The sequence below is a fragment of the Pseudophryne corroboree genome, chromosome 3, assembly GCF_028390025.1.
Source record: "Pseudophryne corroboree isolate aPseCor3 chromosome 3, aPseCor3.hap2, whole genome shotgun sequence".
Classification (NCBI taxonomy): Eukaryota; Metazoa; Chordata; class Amphibia; order Anura; family Myobatrachidae; genus Pseudophryne; species Pseudophryne corroboree.
The window spans coordinates 339873484-339894812 of record NC_086446.1 but is presented as its reverse complement, the minus strand read 5'-3'; the positions used below and the strand labels follow the sequence as shown (position 1 = coordinate 339894812).

Here is a 21329-nt window from a genome sequence, read left to right as displayed (position 1 = left end):
GCCGTCAGATATATTTTAGCCCTTCCCCTTGGAAATTAATTGAACGTTTTCTTATCATGAAGTGACAATTTCTCCCTCATGGCTTAGTCCTTTTTTTTTCTTCTATTTATGATAAATAAAGTCATCTTTAAATACCTCTTCAAATATCTTAGCCTCCACAACATTACGTTTTATTTCCTTATTTTCTTCATAGATTTAAAGGTACCTCCTAGTCTAAATTACATTTGGAGAACATTGTAGCAATGTTGTTTTCCAACGAGGTAGGTAAAAAAACTGAGGAGGGCTATTATGTAAACTATGTCAATGGGGCCACAGTGATATCGTGGTCTCACTTGATGGTAGATTCAGTAATACGTTTCCATATCGTGTTGGGAATAATATTTTTTACACAGTTATCTCAGATATGTACTAACACTTCAGGGACAGCGCTTTCGGTAAAGTAATGCCCCTGCAAAATATTTCCTGTAACATTGTAGGAGTTTTTAATGTTTTTTTAAAGACTCCGCCATGGTTTCTGAGACTATGTATGCGCATAGTGCCGGTTTCCCAAACTCTTCCGCGACTGATGGAGGATGTGGGAGAGGAACCTGCAGATTTAACCGACTGTTTATCTGGACAGGATAGCCTTGCTCATTTTGTGCAAACCTTCCATTAAGCAGAAAGCAAAAACTAGCAAGGTTTTACCTTATGTAATTACCCACATTATGTAGCTTAATTAAATCTGCCCTATAAACTTGGGAAGAATCCCACTAAACTATGTATAATCCTATAGATTGTAAGCTTGTGAGCAGGGCCTTCCTACCTCTATGACAGTCTGTTATTACACAGTTTTGTTTTATCATAGTTGTTCCAATTGTAAAGCGCAACGGAATTTGCTGCGCTATATAAGAAACCGTTTATAAATAAATAAATACTAGTCCTCAATTTTAACAGAAATAGGGCTTCAAATTCTATTTTACTTTTTATTAATATAGGGTCAGCATAATCCTTCTTTAAAATTGGGACTCCTTGAATAAAAGAACATTTACCATTTATAGTTGCATGATTAATTACTGTTAATGCAATGATATTGAGTACAGTATGTTTGGATTAATTTTGAAAATAATCTGATTAATTAATAAAAGTGCATTTCTGATTGAATCTAATGGAAAAAAAAGAGTTTTATTTTCTTAATTTTTTAAAAGACACAATTCCAGTACTAGAGCATCCTTTACAATTATACATGGGTTATATGCATTTTCTCTATAATAAATTACAGTTTCCAATATGAACAGTAGATGGTGGTACAGGATTACTTGTAATTTAGAAACAGGCTTCCAGTGCAATCATGTTCTGAAAGATGTTATATTTGCATGAATTGCACAAAACCATGTCTATGTATTCATAGATGAAAAGGGAGTGGTTATTAACAAATGCATTTTATGGATGTTTATTTATGTGGGTAATTTGATTCTGAGTCTGTGGATTTTAGTCACTCAATGTAACATGTTAATTTGTGATTTTTTCATGGGCAATCACAAATGTTGTAAAAAAAGGATCACATTATAATTATTGCACATTTTATTAATATTTGTAATTAAATGTGTAAAATGTATGATAAAATAAATCAGTTATAGAATTAATTTTTTTTACAAAGAATAGAATTCATATGTCATTTATTTAACTGCAGAAAAAAAAAGTATTGAGAACAATCTGTGTAACCTCTATTACCTATGAAAAAAACACTACATCCTCATATTTGTTTACATCTTCCATCACCTAAACATCCTTCTTATCGGAACTTGTTCTACTTAGCGCTACAAACATAAGCAGCTGTCACGGTAGGAGCACAGGTCATTGCAAAAAGCAAGAGTGGTGGTTCACATGTCTTATTGCCATCACTCTGGGCTAAGTACCCACAATCACTCCATCAATGTTTTTCTCTGGGATTCTCTCTCTTCACTGCTGCCCGTGATATAATCAAACAGCACAAAGCCAAATGCTGGTTCTGAGATAGTCTATAATGAAAAGAGACACTGTCAGTGTGATCTTATAAGAGTAGACTTTAAGGAAGACCACACAATAATATGAAAATAAGAATAGCACCTACTTTCCTTGTATCCAAGGTTGCTTAAGGGGTGTGGATCATTAGATCGACAGTGTCTAGGTCGACCACTATAGGTCGACAGCCACAATGTCGACAGGGTTTCTAGGACAGGTCAAAAGGTCGACATGAGGTTGTTGGGGGGTTTTCTGGTGTTGTTTTCTTCGTAGAGTGTTCGGGAACCCCAATTAGTGCACCGTGTCCCCTCGCATGGCTCGCTTCATTCACCATGCTTTGGGCAAGGTGCCTCGCCTCTGCTACCGCTTCGCTCGGCACAGATTACCGTTCCAATCGTAGTCCACGTGGATCGTTAAGTATGAAAAAGTTTAAAAAACAAAACAAAAAAAACCTCATGTCGACTTTTTGACCTGTCGACCTAGCACATGTCGACCTAGAAACCCTGTCGACCTTCCAACCCTGTTGACCTATAGTGGTCGACCTAAACATTGTTGACCTAGATAGTGTCGATCTTCAGACCGGATCCCTGATTAAGTTTGTATGTTTTTACATCAGAGTTAAAGAAAAGAAAAAAAAAAGTCAAACTGGTAAAAAATAAATAAATTGTAAGCTCCTCAGGCCACCGTACTTGGCTTGTTTTGGTCAGGTGGTGTAACTTAAAATAAGAATTTACTCACCGGTAATTCTATTTCTCGTAGTCCGTAGTGGATGCTGGGAACTCCGTAAGGACCATGGGGAATAGCGGGCTCCGAAGGAGGCTGGGCACTCTAGAAAGATTTAGGACTACATGGTGTGCACTGGCTCCTCCCACTATGACCCTCCTCCAAGCTTCAGTTAGGACACCGTGCCCGGACGAGCAGACATAATAAGGAAGGATTTAGAATCCCGGGTAAGACTCTTACCAGCCACACCAATCACACCGTACAACTCGTGATACTATATCCAGTTTGACAGTATGAAAAACAACTGAGCCTCTCAACAGATGGCTCAACAATAACCCTTTAGTTAACAATAACTATTTACAAGTATTGCAGACAATCCGCACTTGGGATGGGCGCCCAGCATCCACTACGGACTACGAGAAATAGAATTACCGGTGAGTAAATTCTTATTTTCTCTAACGTCCTAGTGGATGCTGGGAACTCCGTAAGGACCATGGGATTATACCAAAGCTCCCAAACGGGCGGGAGAGTGCGGATGACTCTGTACCACCGAATGAGAGAACTCCAGGTCCTCCTCAGCCAGGGTATCAAATTTGTAGAATTTTGCAAATGTGTTTGCCCCTGACCAAGTAGCTGCTCGGCAAAGTTGTAAAGCCGAGACGCCTCGGGCAGCCGCCCAAGATGAGCCCACCTTCCTTGTGGAATGGGCATTTACAGATTTTGGCTGTGGCATGCCTGCCACAGAATGTGCAAGCTGAATTGTACTACAAATCCAGCGAGCAATAGACTGCTTAGAAGCAGGAGCACCCAGCTTGTTGGGTGCATACAGGATAAACAGCGAGTCAGATTTTCTGACTCCAGCCGTCCTGGAAACATATATTTTCAGGGCCCTGACAACGTCTAGCAACTTGGAGTCCTCCAAATCCTTAGTAGCCGCAGGCACCACAATAGGCTGGTTCAGGTGAAACGCTGACACCACCTTAGGGAGAAACTGGGGACGAGTCCTCAATTCTGCCCTATCCATATGGAAAATCAGATAAGGGCTTTTACATGATAAAGCCGCCAATTCTGACACTCGCCTGGCTGAAGCCAAGGCCAATAACATGACCACTTTCCACGTGAGATATTTCAGATCCACGGTTTTTAGTGGCTCAAACCAATGTGATTTTAAGAAACTCAACATCACGTTGAGATCCCAAGGTGCCACAGGAGGCACAAATGGGGGCTGAATATGCAGCACTCCTTTCACAAATGTCTGAACTTCAGGTACTGAAGCTAGTTCTTTTTGAAAGAAAATCGACAGAGCCGAGATCTGTACTTTAATGGAGCCTAGTTTTAGGCCCATATTCACTCCTGCTTGCAGGAAATGCAGAAATCGACCTAGTTGCCTTTTTGGCCTCGCACCATGCAACATATTTCCGCCATATGCGGTGATAATGCTTTGCCGTAACATCTTTCCTGGCCTTAATAAGCGTAGAAATGACTTCTTCCGGAATACCCTTTTCCTTTAGGATCCGGTGTTCAACCACCATGCCGTCAAACGCAGCCGCGGTAAGTCTTGGAACAGACAGGGCCCCTGTTGTAGCAGGTCCTGTCTGAGCTGTAGAGGCCACGGGTCCTCTGAGAGCATCTCTTGAAGTTCCGGGTACCACGCTCGTCTTGGCCAATCCGGAACCACGAGAATGGTGTTTACTCCTCGCTTTCTTATTATTCTCAATACCTTTGGTATTGGAGGGAACACATAAACCGACTGGTACACCCACGGTGTCACTAGAGCGTCCACAGCTATCGCCTGAGGGTCCCTTGACCTGGCGCAATATCTTTTTAACTTTTTGTTGAGGCGGGACGCCATCATGTCCACCTGTGGTTTTTCCCAACGGTTTACCAGCATCTGGAAGACTTCTGGATGAAGTCCCCACTCTCCCGGGTGGAGGTCGTGTCTGCTGAGGAAGTCTGCTTCCCAGTTGTCCACTCCCGGAATGAACACTGCTGACAGTGCTAGTACATGATTCTCCGCCCATCGGAGAATTCTTGTGGCTTCCGCCATCGCCATCCTGCTTCTTGTGCCGCCCTGTCGATTTACATGGGCGACTGCCGTGATGTTGTCTGACTGGATCAGCACCGGCTGGTGTAGGAGCAGGGATTTTGCTTGACTTAGGGCATTGTAGATGGCCCTTAGTTCCAGAATATTTATGTGAAGGGAAGTCTCCTGACTCGACCATAGTCCTTGGAAGTTTCTTCCCTGTGTGACTGCCCCCCAGCCTCGAAGGCTGGCATCCGTGGTCACCAGGACCCAGTCCTGTATGCCGAACCTGCGGCCCTCTAGAAGATGGGCACTCTGCAGCCACCACAGTAGCGACACCCTGGTTCTTGGAGACAGGGTTATTAAGCGATGCATCTGAAGATGCGATCCGGACCACTGGTCCAACAGGTCCCACTGAAAGATTCTGACATGGAACCTGCCGAAGGGAATTGCTTCGTAAGAAGCCACCATCTTTCCCAGGACCCGCGTGCAGCGATGCACTGATACCTGTTTTGGTTTCAGGAGGTCTCTGACTAGAGATGACAACTCCCTGGCCTTCTCCTCCGGGAGAAACACTTTTTTCTGGACTGTATCCAGAATCATACCCAGGAACAGTAGTCGTGTCGTCGGAACCAGCTGTGACTTTGGGATATTCAGAATCCAGCCGTGCTGGTGCAGCACCTCCTGAGATAGTGCTACTCCCACCAACAACTGTTACTTGGACCTCGCTTCTATTAGGAGATCGTCCAAGTACGGGATAATTAAAACTCCCTTTTTTCGAAGGAGTATCATCATTTCCGCCATCACCTTGGTAAATACCCTCGGTGCCGTGGACAGTCCAAACGGCAGCGTCTGGAATTGGTAATGGCAATCCTGTACCACAAATCTGAGGTACTCCTGGTGAGGATGGTAAATGGGGACATGCAAGTAAGCATCCTTGATGTCCAGGGATACCATGTAATCCCCCTCGTCCAGGCTCGCAATAACCGCCCTGAGCGATTCCATCTTGAACTTGAATTTTTTTATGTATGTGTTCAAGGATTTCAAATTTAAAATGGGTCTCACCGAACCGTCCGGTTTCGGTACCACAAATAGTGTGGAATAGTAACCCCGGCCTTGTTGAAGTAGGGGTACCTTGATTATCACCTGCTGGGAATACAGCTTGTGAATTGCCGCTAGCACCGCCTCCCTGTCTGAGGGAGCAATCGGCAAGGCAGATTTTAGGAACCGGTGGGGTGGAGACGCCTCGAATTCCAGTTTGTACCCCTGAGATACTATTTGAAGGATCCAGGGATCCACCTGTGAGCGAGCCCACTGATCGCTGAAATTCTTGAGGCGGCCCCCCACCGTACCTGGCTCCGCCTGTGGAGCCCCACCGTCATGCGGCGGACTTAGAAGAAGAAGCGGGGGAGGACTTTTGCTCCTGGGAACCTGCTGTTTGTTGCAGTCTTTTTCCCCTACCTCTGCCTCTGGACAGAAAGGACCCGCCTTTTCCACGCCTGTTTTTCTGGGTCCGAAAGGACTGAACCTGATAAAACGGCGCCTTCTTAGGCTGTGAGGGGACATGGGGTAAAAATGCTGACTTCCCAGACGTTGCTGTGGAAACTAGGTCCGAGAGACCATCCCCAAATAATTCCTCACCATTATATGGTAACACTTCCATGTGCTTTTTTGAATCTGCATCTCCTGTCCACTGGCGAGTCCATAAGCCTCTCCTAGCAGAAATGGACAATGCACTTACTTTAGATGCCAATAGGCAGATTTCCCTTTGTGCATCTCTCATATATAAGACTGAGTCTTTTATATGGTCTATGGTTAACAGGATCGTGTCTCTGTCTAATGTGTCAATATTTTCTGACAGTTTATCTGACCACGCAGCGGCAGCACTGCACATCCAAGCTGACGCAATAGCTGGCCTAAGTATAATGCCTGTGTGTGTATATACAGACTTCAGGATCGCCTCCTGCTTTCTATCAGCAGGTTCCTTGAGGGTGGCCGTATCCGGAGACGGTAGTGCCACCTTTTTAGACAAACGTGTGAGCGCTTTATCCACTCTAGGGGGTGTTTCCCAACGTGACCTATCCTCTGGCGGGAAAGGGAACGCCATTAGTACCTTCTTAGGAATTACCAATTTTTTATCAGGGAAAGCCCACGCTTCTTCACACACTTCATTTAATTCATCTGATGGGGGAAAAACTACGGGTAGTTTTTTCTCTCCAAACATAATACCCTTTTTAGTGGTACCAGTAGTTATATCAGAAATGTTTAACACCTCTTTCATTGCCTCAATCATACAGTGAATGGCCTTAGTGGGCATCAGGTTTGACTCATCGTCGTCGACACTGGTGTCAGTATCCGTGTCGACATCTGGGTCTGCTTGAGGTAGCGGGCGTTTTAGAGCCCCTGACGACCCATGCGACGCCTGGGCAGGCACGAGCTGAGAAGTCGGCTGTCCCACATTTGGCATGTCGTCGATTTTCTTATATAAGGAGTCTATACGTGCACTCATTACTTTCCATAAGCCCATCCACTCAGGTGTCTGCCCCGCAGGGGGTGACATCCCTTCTAAAGGCATCTGCTCCGCCTCCACATCATTATCCTCATCAAACATGTCGACACAGCCGTACCGACACACCGCACACACACAAGGAATGCTCCGAATGAGGACAGGACCCACAAAAGCCCTTTGGGGGGACAGAGTGAGAGTATGCCAGCACACACCAGAGCGCTATATAATGCAGGGACTAAGTAAGTTATGTCCCCTATAGCTGCTTTTTATATTATATATGTATTGCGCCCAAATTTAGTGCCCCCCCCTCTCTGTTTTTACCCTGTTCTGAAGTGTAGACTGCAGGGGAGAGCCAGGGAGCTTCCTTCCAGCGGATCTGTGAAGGAGAAATGGCGCCAGTGTGTCTGAAGGAGATAGCTCCGCCCCTTTTCCGCGGCCTATTCTCCCGCTTTTTTCTGGATTCTGGCAGGGGAATTTACCACATATATAGCCTCTAGGGCTATATATTGTGGTCTTTTTGCCAGCCAAGGAGTTTTTATTGCAGCTCAGGGCGCCCCCCCCCCCCCCAAGCGCCCTGCACCCTCAGTGACCGGAGTGTGAAGTGTGCATGAGGAGCAATGGCGCACAGCTGCAGTGCTGTGCGCTACCTTGGTGAAGACTGATGTCTTCTGCCGCCGATTTTCCGGACCTCTTCTTGCTTCTGGCTCTGTAAGGGGGACGGCGGCGCGGCCCCGGGACCGAACACCAAGGACTGGGCCTGCGGTCGATCCCTCTGGAGCTAATGGTGTCCAGTAGCCTAAGAAGCTCAATCCGGCTGCAAGCAGGCGAGTTCGCTTCTTCTCCCCTTAGTCCCTCGCTGCAGTGAGCCTGTTGCCAGCAGGTCTCACTGAAAATAAAAAACCTAAAATTATACTTTCTTTCTAAGGGCTCAGGAGAGCCCCTAGTGTGCATCCAACCTCGGCCGGGCACGAAATCTAACTGAGGCTTGGAGGAGGGTCATAGTGGGAGGAGCCAGTGCACACCAGGTAGTCCTAAATCTTTCTAGAGTGCCCAGCCTCCTTCGGAGCCCGCTATTCCCCATGGTCCTTACGGAGTTCCCAGCATCCACTAGGACGTTAGAGAAAAATCCTGCGCCCTTTTGTGCTCAATGGATTTCATTTTCTTTTTCTGTTGCTAATTCTAAATAAAAGCAAATTATACTTACCGATAATTTCATTTCTCCGAGGTACTTCATGGCAGCCCTTACTCTTGGGATTGTATCCCATTCCTAGACTTAGACAGGGAATCCTTTCAACACTTTAGGACCACCCACCTTGGGTATATAGCCCTGCTCCTCCCCTTCCTCCATTAGTCTTTTGAGTGTCTCCTGTGACCAGACTATATTTAAACTTCACCAAGGGAGGGTATATTGTAGGCTGCCATGAAGTACCTCGGAGAAATGAAATTATCGGTAAGTATAATTTGCTTTTTTCTCCTACACTACTTCATGGCAGCCCTTACTCTTGGGATATACCAACACTCAATATAGGGAGGGCAATAAAAAAAAATACCACAGACATCTTGTCAATGCTGAAAACTATAATCTGTTTAATTCAATGCTGCATCAAAGACACGTTTCCCAAAGTGTGCCTCCATAACATCCACCGCATAATGACTGGAGAATGTATGAATAGAAGACCATGTGGCTGCTGCACATATATCCTTCGCCGAAAGCCTTGCCTTCTTAGCCCAGGAAGCTGCCATGGCCCTGGTAGAGTGTGCCTTTAGCTGCTCCGGAACCTCTTGACCATTCTGTTTGTAAATAAACGCCAGGAGTTCTGTGATCCATCTGGAGATGGTCTGTTTCGTAGGTTTCTCACCCTTCCTTGCACCTGAATATAATACAAACAGGTGTTTCGTCTTACGGAACTCTTTCACTCTATTCAGATACACTGAAATTGCTCTGATTAGATCCAAACTATGCATTCTCTTTTCTTCCTCATTCTGTGGCTGTGGGTAGAATGATGGTAACACGATGTCTTGGTTCAAATGAAAATCTGACACCACCTTAGGCAAAAATTCTGGATTAGTCCTTAAAACAAGTCTACCCGGAAGGAAATTAAGGTAGGGCTCCTCTGACCACAGGGCCTGTAGCTCTCCAACTCTTCTGGCTGACGTAATGGCTACCAGGAACACTACTTTCCAAGTTAGAAATTTAACTGAGACGTCCTGCAATGGCTCAAACGGAGACAACATTAATGAATTTAAAACTAAATTCAGATCCCACGGAGCGACCACCGACCTGAAGCGAGGTCTTATCCTTTTAATTGCCTGACAGAACTTCCTCACTAAGCTCTCATCAGATAATCTTCTCTCCAATAGGACACTCAGTGCTGCTATCTGGACCTTGATGGTAGATACCGCCAGCCCCTTCTCAAATCCATCAAACAAGAATTGAAGGACCTGCGATGTCTCTGCTTCCTGCGGGTTAAATCTTGAGCCCGACCAGGCAATGAAAGTTTTCCAGACTCTATAGTAGATCTTAGAGGATACCTTCTTTCTCGACTGAATCAACAAATTAACAACTTGCTCAGACAACCCTTTATCTCTCAATAATTGCCGTTCAATTTCCATGCCGTCAAATGCAGCTGTCGCAAATTCGGGTGCAGCAATGGACCCTGATGCAATAGATCCGTTATTAGCGGCAACGTCAAAGGTTCCCCTGCTGCCATCCTCAGTACTGAAGGAAACCACGCTCTCTTTGGCCAATATGGAAGAACTATTATGACCTGCGCCCTCTCTTCTCTGATCTTCCTTAGAATACGTGCAATCATTGGAAACGGAGGAAAAACATATGCTAGTCTGAACCCCCATGGGAGAGAGAAGACATCCACCCCGCTTGATCCTGGGAGATGATATCGGGAGAAGAACAGAGGAACCTTCGTATTGACGTGTGTGGCCATCAGATCCACCTGTGGCTGGCCGAACCGTTGTACAATCTGATTGAACACTGCGTCGTTCAATTCCCACTCTCCCGGTAACACCTCTTGTCTGCTGAGGAAATCTGCCACGTAATTGTCTACTCCGGGAACATGTAGTGCTGATAGGGATTCTAGATGACGTTCCGCCCAATGAAGTATGTTTGACACCTCTTCCATTAATACCTGACTTCTGGTGCCTCCTTGCCGATTGAGGTAGGCTACCACCGCTACATTGTCTGAAAATATCCTGAGATGTTTCCCCTGTAACTGCTTCTGGAAATATTTCATCGCCTTCCACACAGCTCTCATTTCCCTGTGGTTTGAGGATAATCTTCTCTCCTGGTGGTTCCACCTTCCTTGGCAGTTCTGTTGCAACAAGTGCGCCCCCCAACCGACTGCACTTGCATCTGTTGTTAGAATGAGGAAGTGACGATCCGACAGAGTCGTCTTCCTGTCGACCAGTTCTGTTTCCATCCACCAGTCTAGAGAACGTTTTGCCCCTTGACTTAACCCTATGCGATGATTCAGGGAATAACGTCTCCGACAATAGCCTAGTATCTCTAGCTGAAGGCCCCTCATCCGCCATCTCGCCCACGGGACCACGTCTATGGAGGAGGCCATCATACCCAAAAGACTCATCCCCTGACGCAGAGTCACACTGTTGCATTCCCTTAGTAAAGAAGCCAGACTCCGAATCTTCGAGCATCTTTCTTCTGACAGACCTATTGTATAATTGGCAGTATCCACCTGTACTCCAAGAAACTGAATTTCTTGTCTTGGTTCTAGTTGACTTTTCTTCCAATTTATTTACCAGCCATGTTCTTGTAGGATCTGCAGCGTCACTTCTAACGCCATCTTTACTTCCTGTTTTGACTCTCCGCACACTAGTAGATCGTCTAGATATGCCCAAATTGCAATTCTTTGACCTCTTATTACGGTTACCAGTGCCGACAGCACCTTGGTAAATATCCTTGGAGACGACTTCAGACCGAAAGGGAGGCATGTAAACTGAAAATGCTTGCCCATGACCGAAAACCTCAGGTATCTTCTGTGCCGTGTGTGTACCGGCACATGAAAGTAAGCATCCTCTAGGTCTATGGACGCTAGGAAATCCTCCTTCCTTACCCCTGACAGAATGGATTTCATCGTCTCCATACGAAATTTTATCGTCTTCACATAATCGTTGAGCTGTCTGAGATCTAGTATCGTTCTGAAATCTCCCGACGCCTTTCTTATCAGAAAAATTCTGGAATAAAATCCCCTCTTTCTTTCTGAAGGCGGAACAGGCTCTACCGCATTCACCTGGATCAATTTTTCCAAACTGTCTTCCAGAGCCTTTAGTTCCAGACTCGCAGCTGGGCTTCTTGAACTCACAAATTTGTCCCTCTTTGGAACTTCGGAAAACTCTATCCGGTATCCCTGAGATATCACATCCAGTACCCAAGCGTCCTGAATTGAATACTGCCAGAGACTGGCAAACTTCTGGAGCCTGGCTCCCACCGGAAAGGATACCAGAACTCCGCGACAGTCATTGTCTCCGTCCACCTCTCCTATAGGCCTGGCGAAAGGACTGCCTACTCGTCCCTGAGGAATACCTTCCCATATAAGCTCGCCCCGGCCTATAACTTCTCGCTTCCTTAAATTGTTGTTTAGAAGAAGGAAACGGAAATTTATTCCTCTTGTCCTGAGGCAGCCTCGCTGACTTACCCCCTGACATCTTTTGTATAATAGCCTCAAGCTTATTTCCAAATAATAGGGAACCCTCATACGGTAATGACACCAACCGGTTCTTGGAATGCATATCTGCCGACCATGATCTAAGCCACAAAGCTCTTCTAGCCATAACGCCTGCCGCCATGGATTTCGCTGCGAAATCTAACACATCCAAAGAAGCTTCGCACAGATACTCTATGCCCTTGAGCATAATACCCAGGCTTCTCTGCAAATATTGCCTTGAGATTTTCTCTTCAATATCTGTGGACAACACTGATCCCCAAACTCTCAAAGCTCTGGAAACAGATGCCACAGCCACACCGGACCTTAAGGATACTGCCGAGGACATATGTAATTTCTTTAGCGCACTCTCCATACGCTTATCCATGCCATCCTTAAGGACAGCTCCGTCCTCTAACAGAACCGTAGTTTTAGACACCATTTCTGCCACTGCCGCATCAATCTTAGGCACTGTGCACCAGCCCAGAAATTGCTCATCTTCTACTGGAAACATCCGATCCACTCGTTTAATACTTCCAAGTCTCTTATCTATGTTTTGCCACTCCTTAGACACTACATCCTTCAATGCTCTGTGAACCGGAAAGTATCTGCTCCTTTTGGACTTATCTTCAAACAAGACATCCTTATCTTCATCTCCTTTATCCTTTTGCCTATAGTTCATGGTCTTAAATATATTCTTTAAGAGACTGTCAACGAGATCCAAATTAAACTCTCTGACTTCCTCCTTCTCTTCTGACCCAGAACTAGAGGAAACCTGATAATCAGCATACAAAGAGGCTGACTCGTCCTGAGAGTCAATACTAGCCAGGGATCTAGACCTCTTATTTCCCTGCAAATCAGCCAGCTGTTCCCTCGTAACAAAAGACCTCTTCATCCAGTCCTTCAATTGCTGAATCTGACTGGTTTGACTGGCCTGCTGAGTGTCACTCTGTATACAGTCCTCACAGAACTTCACATTCTCAGTGGAAGAAAAGATCTTATCACATGCTGCACACTGTATATCCATATGCCTCTTCTTGCATAGCCTCTTCTTAGGAGGAGACACACTAAAAAATGAACAGCAGTAGCACTACATTAAAATCCTAACCACGCAGAAAATCAAAAACCATATCCTCTATGAGGACTTACCTCTTCCGGGCACTCATCGGCTTATGGGGAGAAGGCTCTCTATCCATTCTGCTGGTAAGCATACACCTGCCCAGCTCATAGGAGACTCTCACTCCTAGTGTGCAGCGCCATATTTAAGCTCCAAAGATCATAGAGAGCGGCGCTGAGCAGACCGTCCCAGCTACAGGACGGCCGCCCCAGCACTTCCGCCCGCCAACCGCCGCACGCTGTCTCTCACAGCGCTTCCGCCCGCCAGCCGCACTTCCCCTTCGCCCCGCTGCCCTTCCGGCCACCCGCACTTCCGGTCTCGCCGGAGATACAGGCGCTGCGGCTAGCGGAGCAAAGCACCCGGGGAGACGGCTTCAGACAGCGGCACTAGGGAGAGGGACCAGCAGCAAAACAGCGGGCGGACACCTTAAGCTGAACAGCGGGGACTTACAATCGCCCCAAGCACACTCTGCCTTCTCCAGGGAGCCACCCTCTTCCAGTACGGCTACACAGAGGCGTATTACTGGGAATAGAGGTAAAAAGTTCTCAAAAATCAAACACATAATCCCCTGTCAAGCTAGGAGACAGGAAAAAGACTAATGGAGGAAGGGGAGGAGCAGGGCTATATACCCAAGGTGGGTGGTCCTAAAGTGTTGAAAGGATTCCCTGTCTAAGTCTAGGAATGGGATACAATCCCAAGAGTAAGGGCTGCCATGAAGTAGTGTAGGAAAAAAGATATTTCACTGACTGAAAGTCCTGATGTACTTGTCTGGGTAAGTACTGTGTAAGTTCTATAATAAATAAGAATTGGAGGTTGGGTAACACAGGAGATTTGTTAAGACAAAATGGATATTGGACATATGGGGTGGTGGGGAAATCAAATCTTAATGCGCCCCCCATCTCTCATCTTAAGTGACAGGAGACAGAGGGGCAATATTCAAATGGTCCCCATTATCGCCGCTATCTCGCCCAGTACAGTCGGGTTTAGGCATGCAAAGCACCTAAACCCGACTAAACGAATGGGCGCGATCACAAAAAGACCCATTTGGGCGCCCAGTGGGATTTAAAACAGACCTGTCACACATATCCAGCGGCAGATGTTCCCTAGGGGTTCCAGGGCTGCAAACCCACCCCAGTAAAAATCTGCCAAACCAGAGAGCCCCCAGTGATTGCAGTGGCTTTACATTGCATTATATGCTAATTGCATGCTGGACAGGCAGTCTGGAATGCAGTCAGCAAATACCACCTTTCTGCCAGTTTCCTAGAAGCTGCAAGAGAGAAGAGGGAAGGGGGAGGTGTTGGGTTTAAGTGAATGTGCAAGTTGTTTCCATTCTGGCCGCAATGTGCTTCTAGGGGCTGCAGTCGATTAAGTTCCTAGAAGCAGCAGCGCCACTAAGGGGGTGCGGACCGCACAATGGGTGTTACTCTTCCAGGGGGTGATAGTGATGTGTGGTCAAGGTAGGCAGTGGAGGTAGAGCTTCACCTGTAATACTCCAGTATACTCCTGAGTTTTGACTATAAAAAGACTAGAATAATACAAATAAGATATTTAGAACTTATAATATCATCTTTGTATTACTCTATATCATACAATCATCTTTGTATTATTCTAATCATCTTTGTGTGTGTAAATCTGGCTGTGATATTTGCCATTGACCTCACCTCACTGGTGACACCAGAATGCTGGTTCCTCCTCAATGACAGTGAGCCGGATGCTGCACTGTGACACTGTCGTGTAGTGCCCAAGGTTCTGTCACTGAGTAGGAGACGGCAGTGCAGGCAGAGTCTCCTGGGCTTCCAGCGAGGTCATGCCCCCATTTCACCTTTGGCGCGCGTGTATATTTACTGCACCAGGTGTCACCGACACTAGTGCCTCGCCAGGGAAGCCAGGGGTGTGTGCGCATGAACAAGACCCATTCTTTGTTTGTCTCCCCTTCAGTTGGATGTAGAAAGGAGGTATGAGGGGATCCACTCAATTTGCCGGCTGTCGGGAACCCGGTGGTCAGGATGCCGATGCCGGAATCGCGCCAGCTGGCAATGCCGCCAGCCGGAATACTGGCGCACACGGGCTATTTCCACTCGTGGGTTCAGGCATTCTGCTGGGTGGGATGCTGCTGTGGGGATACTGACAGTCGGCATCCCACCTGGCGGGATTATGTATGTAATCCAGTATGAGCCGCCACTGCACACAACTATGCATTAATTATATATATATGAATAGACAAGAGATAACTCAGAATAGCTTTTCATGTGCAGGGATGAATAGTCCTGAGTCTTAAGATAGTGAACAGCCCATGTACTGGCAGGAGACTGCTCCCTGTACTCCTGTGAAACATTCAGTAACAATCACGCTGCCAGCTTTCAGTACATTGGCTCTGAATGACCACATGAGATCTGTGTCATAGGAACTTCGGACCACACCAACAACTATATATTGCAATTAGGCTTTTACCCAGCCTGTCCACTCTAAAACTGAGAGTGTGGAAAGCAGAGAACAGGTACCAGAAACAGTCAGGACTGTTCATGAAAAAAAAAAACAAAAAAAAAAATGAAACACCAACATTACAGGGTAATTCTTTATCACCTTGAAGCTCAGCCTTTGAATGACTTGCTGGGATTCACACTCCAAAATTACACTGAAAAACAAATTCACATTAATTATGCCCGACATATTCTCCTGCACCGTACCTGCCTACTTTTGAAAAAGTATTTCAGGGAGAATGTGAAAGTAACACCTATAAGCGTGGTGTTACAAAGTGGACGTGGACTGCTACATCTGAGAGATGTGTCATATAAATGACTTACATCCAAACGTAAATTAGCACCAAAGCATACTTGCTGACTTTACAGTTAGGAGGGAGCAGCCAGGTCAGTGGTTCCGGAATAGAGGTGCTCCAGAGACACGGAGAAGCAATTGCGTACCCGTATACAAGGCCCACATTACCGGCATTGTAAAGCAGGGGGTGGGGCTATGATGACGTAATTTAGCGCAAATTGAGATGCAGGAGACTTGGCCACTTTTCTGGGTGGCCAGGAGTGCCACCTGATTTTTGAGAGCATCCTGGCCATTCCAGGACAGTAGACAAGTATGCCTCAAAGCAGTAAGTAAGATCTACTTGTTGATGAAAAGACACTGATACTTTTCTGGGCTTGCTCATATATTGTGGTTCCATATAAGTGGCCACAAGAAATTTTATTTGAAAATGCACGTAGCCATAGGGATCATCGTGCCTTATACCAATGCAGGGACATGGCACTTATGATCCCACATGAATGCATATATCTCAAATCCCCCCCCTCTTCCTCCCAAGAATATAACCAGAGGTAAAACGCAGGATTTGGGATTTTCATAGGGGGGAGGGAAGGGGGGGGTTCCGTACATTCGTACATGTATGTGTATATATATCTCTATCTATATACATATAGTTAGATATATAGATATATATAAAATCACTGCATGACATCTCATGGTTTTTAAGTGCAGACTTCTCAATGTTTGGGGGTGCCATAACTGTGGCCCATCATTAGGATAAATATACAAAGGTATTTTGGTCTGTGAATTTATTCTGATGATGGGGCAAGGTTACACACACACACACACACACACACACACACACACACACACACACACGCCCAAGGGCTCCAGGAGTATAAGGGCCCTAGGCTGATTGCTGAGGGTCCCCTCTTTCCAGGGGTACCAGATTTATGAAAATTGGCCCTGGGGAACCGGAGAAATCCGACTTCAAAGCAGTCATCCCTATGCAAGCCTGTTAATTGCTCTTGCCAGCCAGATATCTCGGGTTCTGTCTGAATTAGAGTTTTTCTGAGGGTATACGCCAAAAGCTGGGACTCTCCCTTTTGGTGGACAGTGGCAGCTTGTCTCTACTATGCTCAAAACCAGAGATATCAGCTTTCCAGCAGCTGCTCCCTGCTCCAGCTCCACACGCCTAATATCATACCTCCCAACATGACCCTCTCCAGGAGGGACAGAATGCTCTGCTCCTGTACTTCCCTGTTAATTTATGATTGCCATCACCTGTGGTGAAACACCTTTCTTATCCATTAACATGTTCAACACAGGTGCCGGCAATCATTAATTAAGAGAAAAGTTCAGAAGCAGAGCATTGTATCCCTCCTGGAGAGGGTAATGTTGGGAGGTATGTAATATGCAGTTTTATATTTTCATTGGTGAATTGTTCTGGCTCCTGAAATCTGATCCCCAAGTCCTCAGTAACTCCTGAAATGTGGGACTCTAGTTTTTTTTATCCCATTCAAAGCTAAGAAATCTAATTTCCAGGAACTTGAGATATCTGTAGTCAAGCACACTGCCCTCCCACCAGAAAAATAATATTAAGCCCACTCCACTATCCCCCCCTCCCGTAAAACACCCCCTACCACCCTGGAAATCATGTACCAGGGCCCCTTCTTCAGCCCAATGTTCCCTTCTACAGTTTAGTGTTATCCCTCTTGCCCCATCTCCCACCATCTGTGCAGTAAAGGAGTAATTGGCAGAAATTACTGCTCCATGTCCTACATGCTGAGTGGAAGATAGAACACCCCCTACCACCCGCGGGACATCAAAGCTGCCGCTGATAGCTCTCCCACCCCTACCGCTGGAGAATGGGTAGGGGCCCCAGTGCATTGCTGTACCCAGGGGCCTACACTGCTGTTAAGATGGCCCTGAGCGCGCGCACACACACACACACACACACACACACACACACACACACACATATATAAATAAATATATATATCTCTTTCTCAATCAAAGATGCCGAGACCGGCACTCCCTCCGCATAAGCAGTAACACGCCAGGTGCCCGCACAAATTCATCCACATTTGTCCTGCTAGTGCAGCACTCCTGGCGTCTAAAAAAATTCCAATGCCATAGGCATAAAGTTTGAAAAACGTTATGCCTATAACATTGGAATTTTTTTGAGACCCTTACTTTCCCTATTGGTGCCTAAACCTAACCCCCCCTTTCCTGCAGCCTAAACCTTATCCCCCCCCCCTTAGTGCCTAACCCTAACACTCCCCGATGGTGCCTAACCCTGACCCCGCAGCCTAACCCTGACCCCCCTTGAGAGTGGCTATACCTAAGGCGGTCATTAATACTTACCTTCATGATCCTTACTGTCAGGATTCCGTCATCGGGATCCTGATCATTCCAGGTTCCGTTGTCGGTGTTCTGAAGTCTGTCGGGATTCTGGTGTCGGTATTACGGCTGCTGGGATTCCGACAGCCGGGATCCTGAATGCATACCCTTCTGTGGTGTAACGTGTATAAGAGGACTGCTGTGCAGTGTAATGTAAATTTATACTATTTCTGTGGCCCCACCCCCTTCCCCATGAAGCCACGCCCTATATTTTTGATGCGCACTGCCCCTATTTGAAATATAGGGGGGAAGGGGGCACTAATTCTCTTTCTGGCACAGGGCACCAAAATGTCTAGTTACAGCTCTGCGGAAACCCCACGTGTGTGCGTATGATAACAGCTACATAATGGGGCAGGTAAGGTCCAATCAGGGATTGCTAGGCTCTTTAGGCAGTCAGTGAGATTCCTGCTATTTCTTCATTCATCCTTCTTCCTGCTTGGTCCCATTCCCCTCCTCACCTTATGACACCAGCCCTGCTCTCCCTTACACAATAACACAAGCTCAGCTTACTTTTCTGTGCTGTGACCATGCAGTCCGTCATTGTTGACTGTGGGATGACTGAAAAGAGCTAAGAATGCTGCCAGTTCCAGAAGTGGGAATTCAATACTTTACTAATTCATAAAGGCACTTACTAGAAATGCTTGCACTAAATTAGCCTACCACTCTTTTAATTGCTATGCTTTTAGGATGTAGAGACAGAGCGTTTGTGTATGTGAATCGGCCTACTGAACTTGGCATTTAACCAGCTCTTGTGCAGACACTGATTTGACTACAATGAAATTATTATTTTAATATATGTAGTAAAAACAGGATTTTAAATACCTACCGGTAAATCCTTTTCTCGTAGCCCATAAGGGATATTGGGGAGACTTAGTACGATGGGGTATAGACGGGGACCAAAGGAGCTGGTGCACTTTAAATTTCTTCACTGGGTGCGCTGGCTCCTCCCCTCTATGCCCCCTCCCACAAGCAGTTATAGGTAAAACAGTGCCCGAAGGAGAAAGGACATATATGAGAGAAGGAACATGACAACAAAGAGTGGTGAGATTTAACACCAGCACACCACGAACATATAACAACCAGCAACGTAACAATAACAGCAACAGCTGAACAGGAAACCACATAACAGAGAACCTGCAGAAAAGTCAACACACTGAGGCGGGCGCCCAATGGGGGTCATTCCGAGTTGTTCGCTCGTTGCCGATCTTCGCAACGGAGCGATTAAGGCGAAAATGCGCATGCGCATGGTACGCAGTGCGCATGCGCTAAGTATTTTAGCTCAAAACTTAGTAGATTTACTCACGTCCGAACGAAGAATTTCCATCGTTGAAGTGATCGGAGTGTGATTGACAGGAAGTGGGTGTTTCTGGGTGGAAACTGGACGTTTTCTGGGAGTGTGCGGAAAAACGCAGGCGTGCCAGGATAAAACGCGGGAGTGTCTGGAGAAACGGGGGAGTGGCTGGCCGAACACGGCGTGTTTGTGACGTCAAACCAGGAACGAAACAGGCTGAGCTGATCGCAGTGTAGGAGTAAGTCTCGAGCTACTCAGAAACTGCTAATAATTTTCTATTCGCAATTCTGATAATCTTTCATTCGCAATTCTGCTAAGCTAAGATACACTCCCAGAGGGCGGCGGATTAGCGCGTGCAATGCTGCTAAAATCTGCTAGCGAGCGAACAACTCGGAATGACCCCCAATATCCCTTATGGACTCCGAGAAAAGGATTTACTGGTAGGTAATTAAAATCCTATTTTCTCTACCATCCATAAGGGATATTGGGGAGACTTAGTACGATGGGGACGTCCCAAAGCTTCCAGAACGGGCGGGAATGTGTGAAGACTGCTGCAGCACCGTCTGCCCAAACTGGGTATCCTCTTTGGCCAGGGTATAAACTTGTAGAACTTCATAAAGGTGTTCTTTCCCGACCAGGTAGCAGCTCGGCATAGTTGCAAGGCCGAGACTCCATGGGCAGCCGCCCAGGAAGAGCCCACAGATCTTGTAGAGTGGGCTTTCAGAGACTTAGGAACAGGTAAGGCTGCCGACACATAGGCCTGCTGGATAGTAAGCCTAAGCCAACGAGCAATGGACTGCTTCGAAGCAGAACAACCCTTTTTCTGCGCATCATAGAGCACGAACAAAGAATCCATCTTTCTGATCCGAGTCTCTTTGCTTGACATAGATCGCTTGACATAGATCTTCAAGGCTCGCACAGCATCCAACACCTCCGGAGGAGCTGAAGAATCAGAACTGGACGGAACCACAATAGGTTGATTCAGGTGAAATGCAGAGACAACCTTCGGCAGGAACTGCTGTCTATTCCGGAGCTCCGCTCTGTCCTCGTAAAAGACCAAGTATGGAATTTTACACAATAAGGCCCCCAATTCTGAGACACGTCGAGCAGAAGCCAGGGCCAGTAACATTACCGTCTTCCACACGTGGTACTTGTCTTCCACAGTCATCAGAAGTTCAAACCAGGAGGACTGTAGAAGTCCAACACCACATCCAAATCCCAGGGTGCCGTAGGCGGCACAAAAGGAGGTTGTATGTGGAGTACCCCTTGCAAGAAGGTCTGCACTTCTGGCCACGCCGCCAATTTCTTCTGGAAGAAAATGGAAAGAGCTGAAATCTGGACCTTAATGGAACCCAGACGCAAGCCCTTTTCCACACCAGCCTGCCGGAAACGCAAGAAACGACCCAAGTGGAACTCTGCAAGCGGATACGTGCATTCCTTGCACTAAGAGACATATCTCCTCCAGATATGATGATAGTGTTTTGACGTCACAGATTTCCTGGCCTGAACAATGGTAGCAATAACCTTTTTGGAAAGGCCCTTGTGAGCTGGGATGTTCCGCTCGACCTCCATGCTGTCAAACGAAGTCGCCGTAAGTCCGGGTAGACGAACGGTCCTTGTTGAAGAAGATCTCTTCTTAGTGGTAGAGGCCAAGGGTCTTCGACGGACATGTCCAGAAGATCCGCGTACCATGCCCTCCGAGGCCAATCCAGGGCAATCAGAATTGCCTAGACTCCTTGATTTCTGATTCGCTTGAGCACCCTTGGGAGCAACGGAATCGGAGGAAACAGGTAGACCAGCTAATAAGGCCAAGGCAACGTCAGTGCATCCACTGCCCTCACCTGAGGGTCCCTGGTTCG

At 46.6% G+C, this 21329-nt stretch overlaps 1 protein-coding gene across 2 annotated transcripts in view; it reads right to left on the bottom strand.

Moving 5' to 3' along the window:
* Positions 1–1142: 1142 nt before the first annotated feature.
* Positions 1143–21329, bottom strand: part of COPZ2 (COPI coat complex subunit zeta 2) — a 324698-nt gene continuing 304511 nt past the window's right edge. For both annotated transcript variants that reach the window (XM_063959624.1, XM_063959623.1), the window contains 2 exons: positions 15609–15660; positions 1143–1997 (listed from right to left, as the gene is read on the bottom strand). In XM_063959624.1, coding sequence (XP_063815694.1) covers positions 1902–1997; positions 15609–15660 — 148 coding nt within the window. In that variant the 3' untranslated portion in view covers positions 1143–1901. The remainder of the gene's footprint in view (positions 1998–15608; positions 15661–21329) is intronic.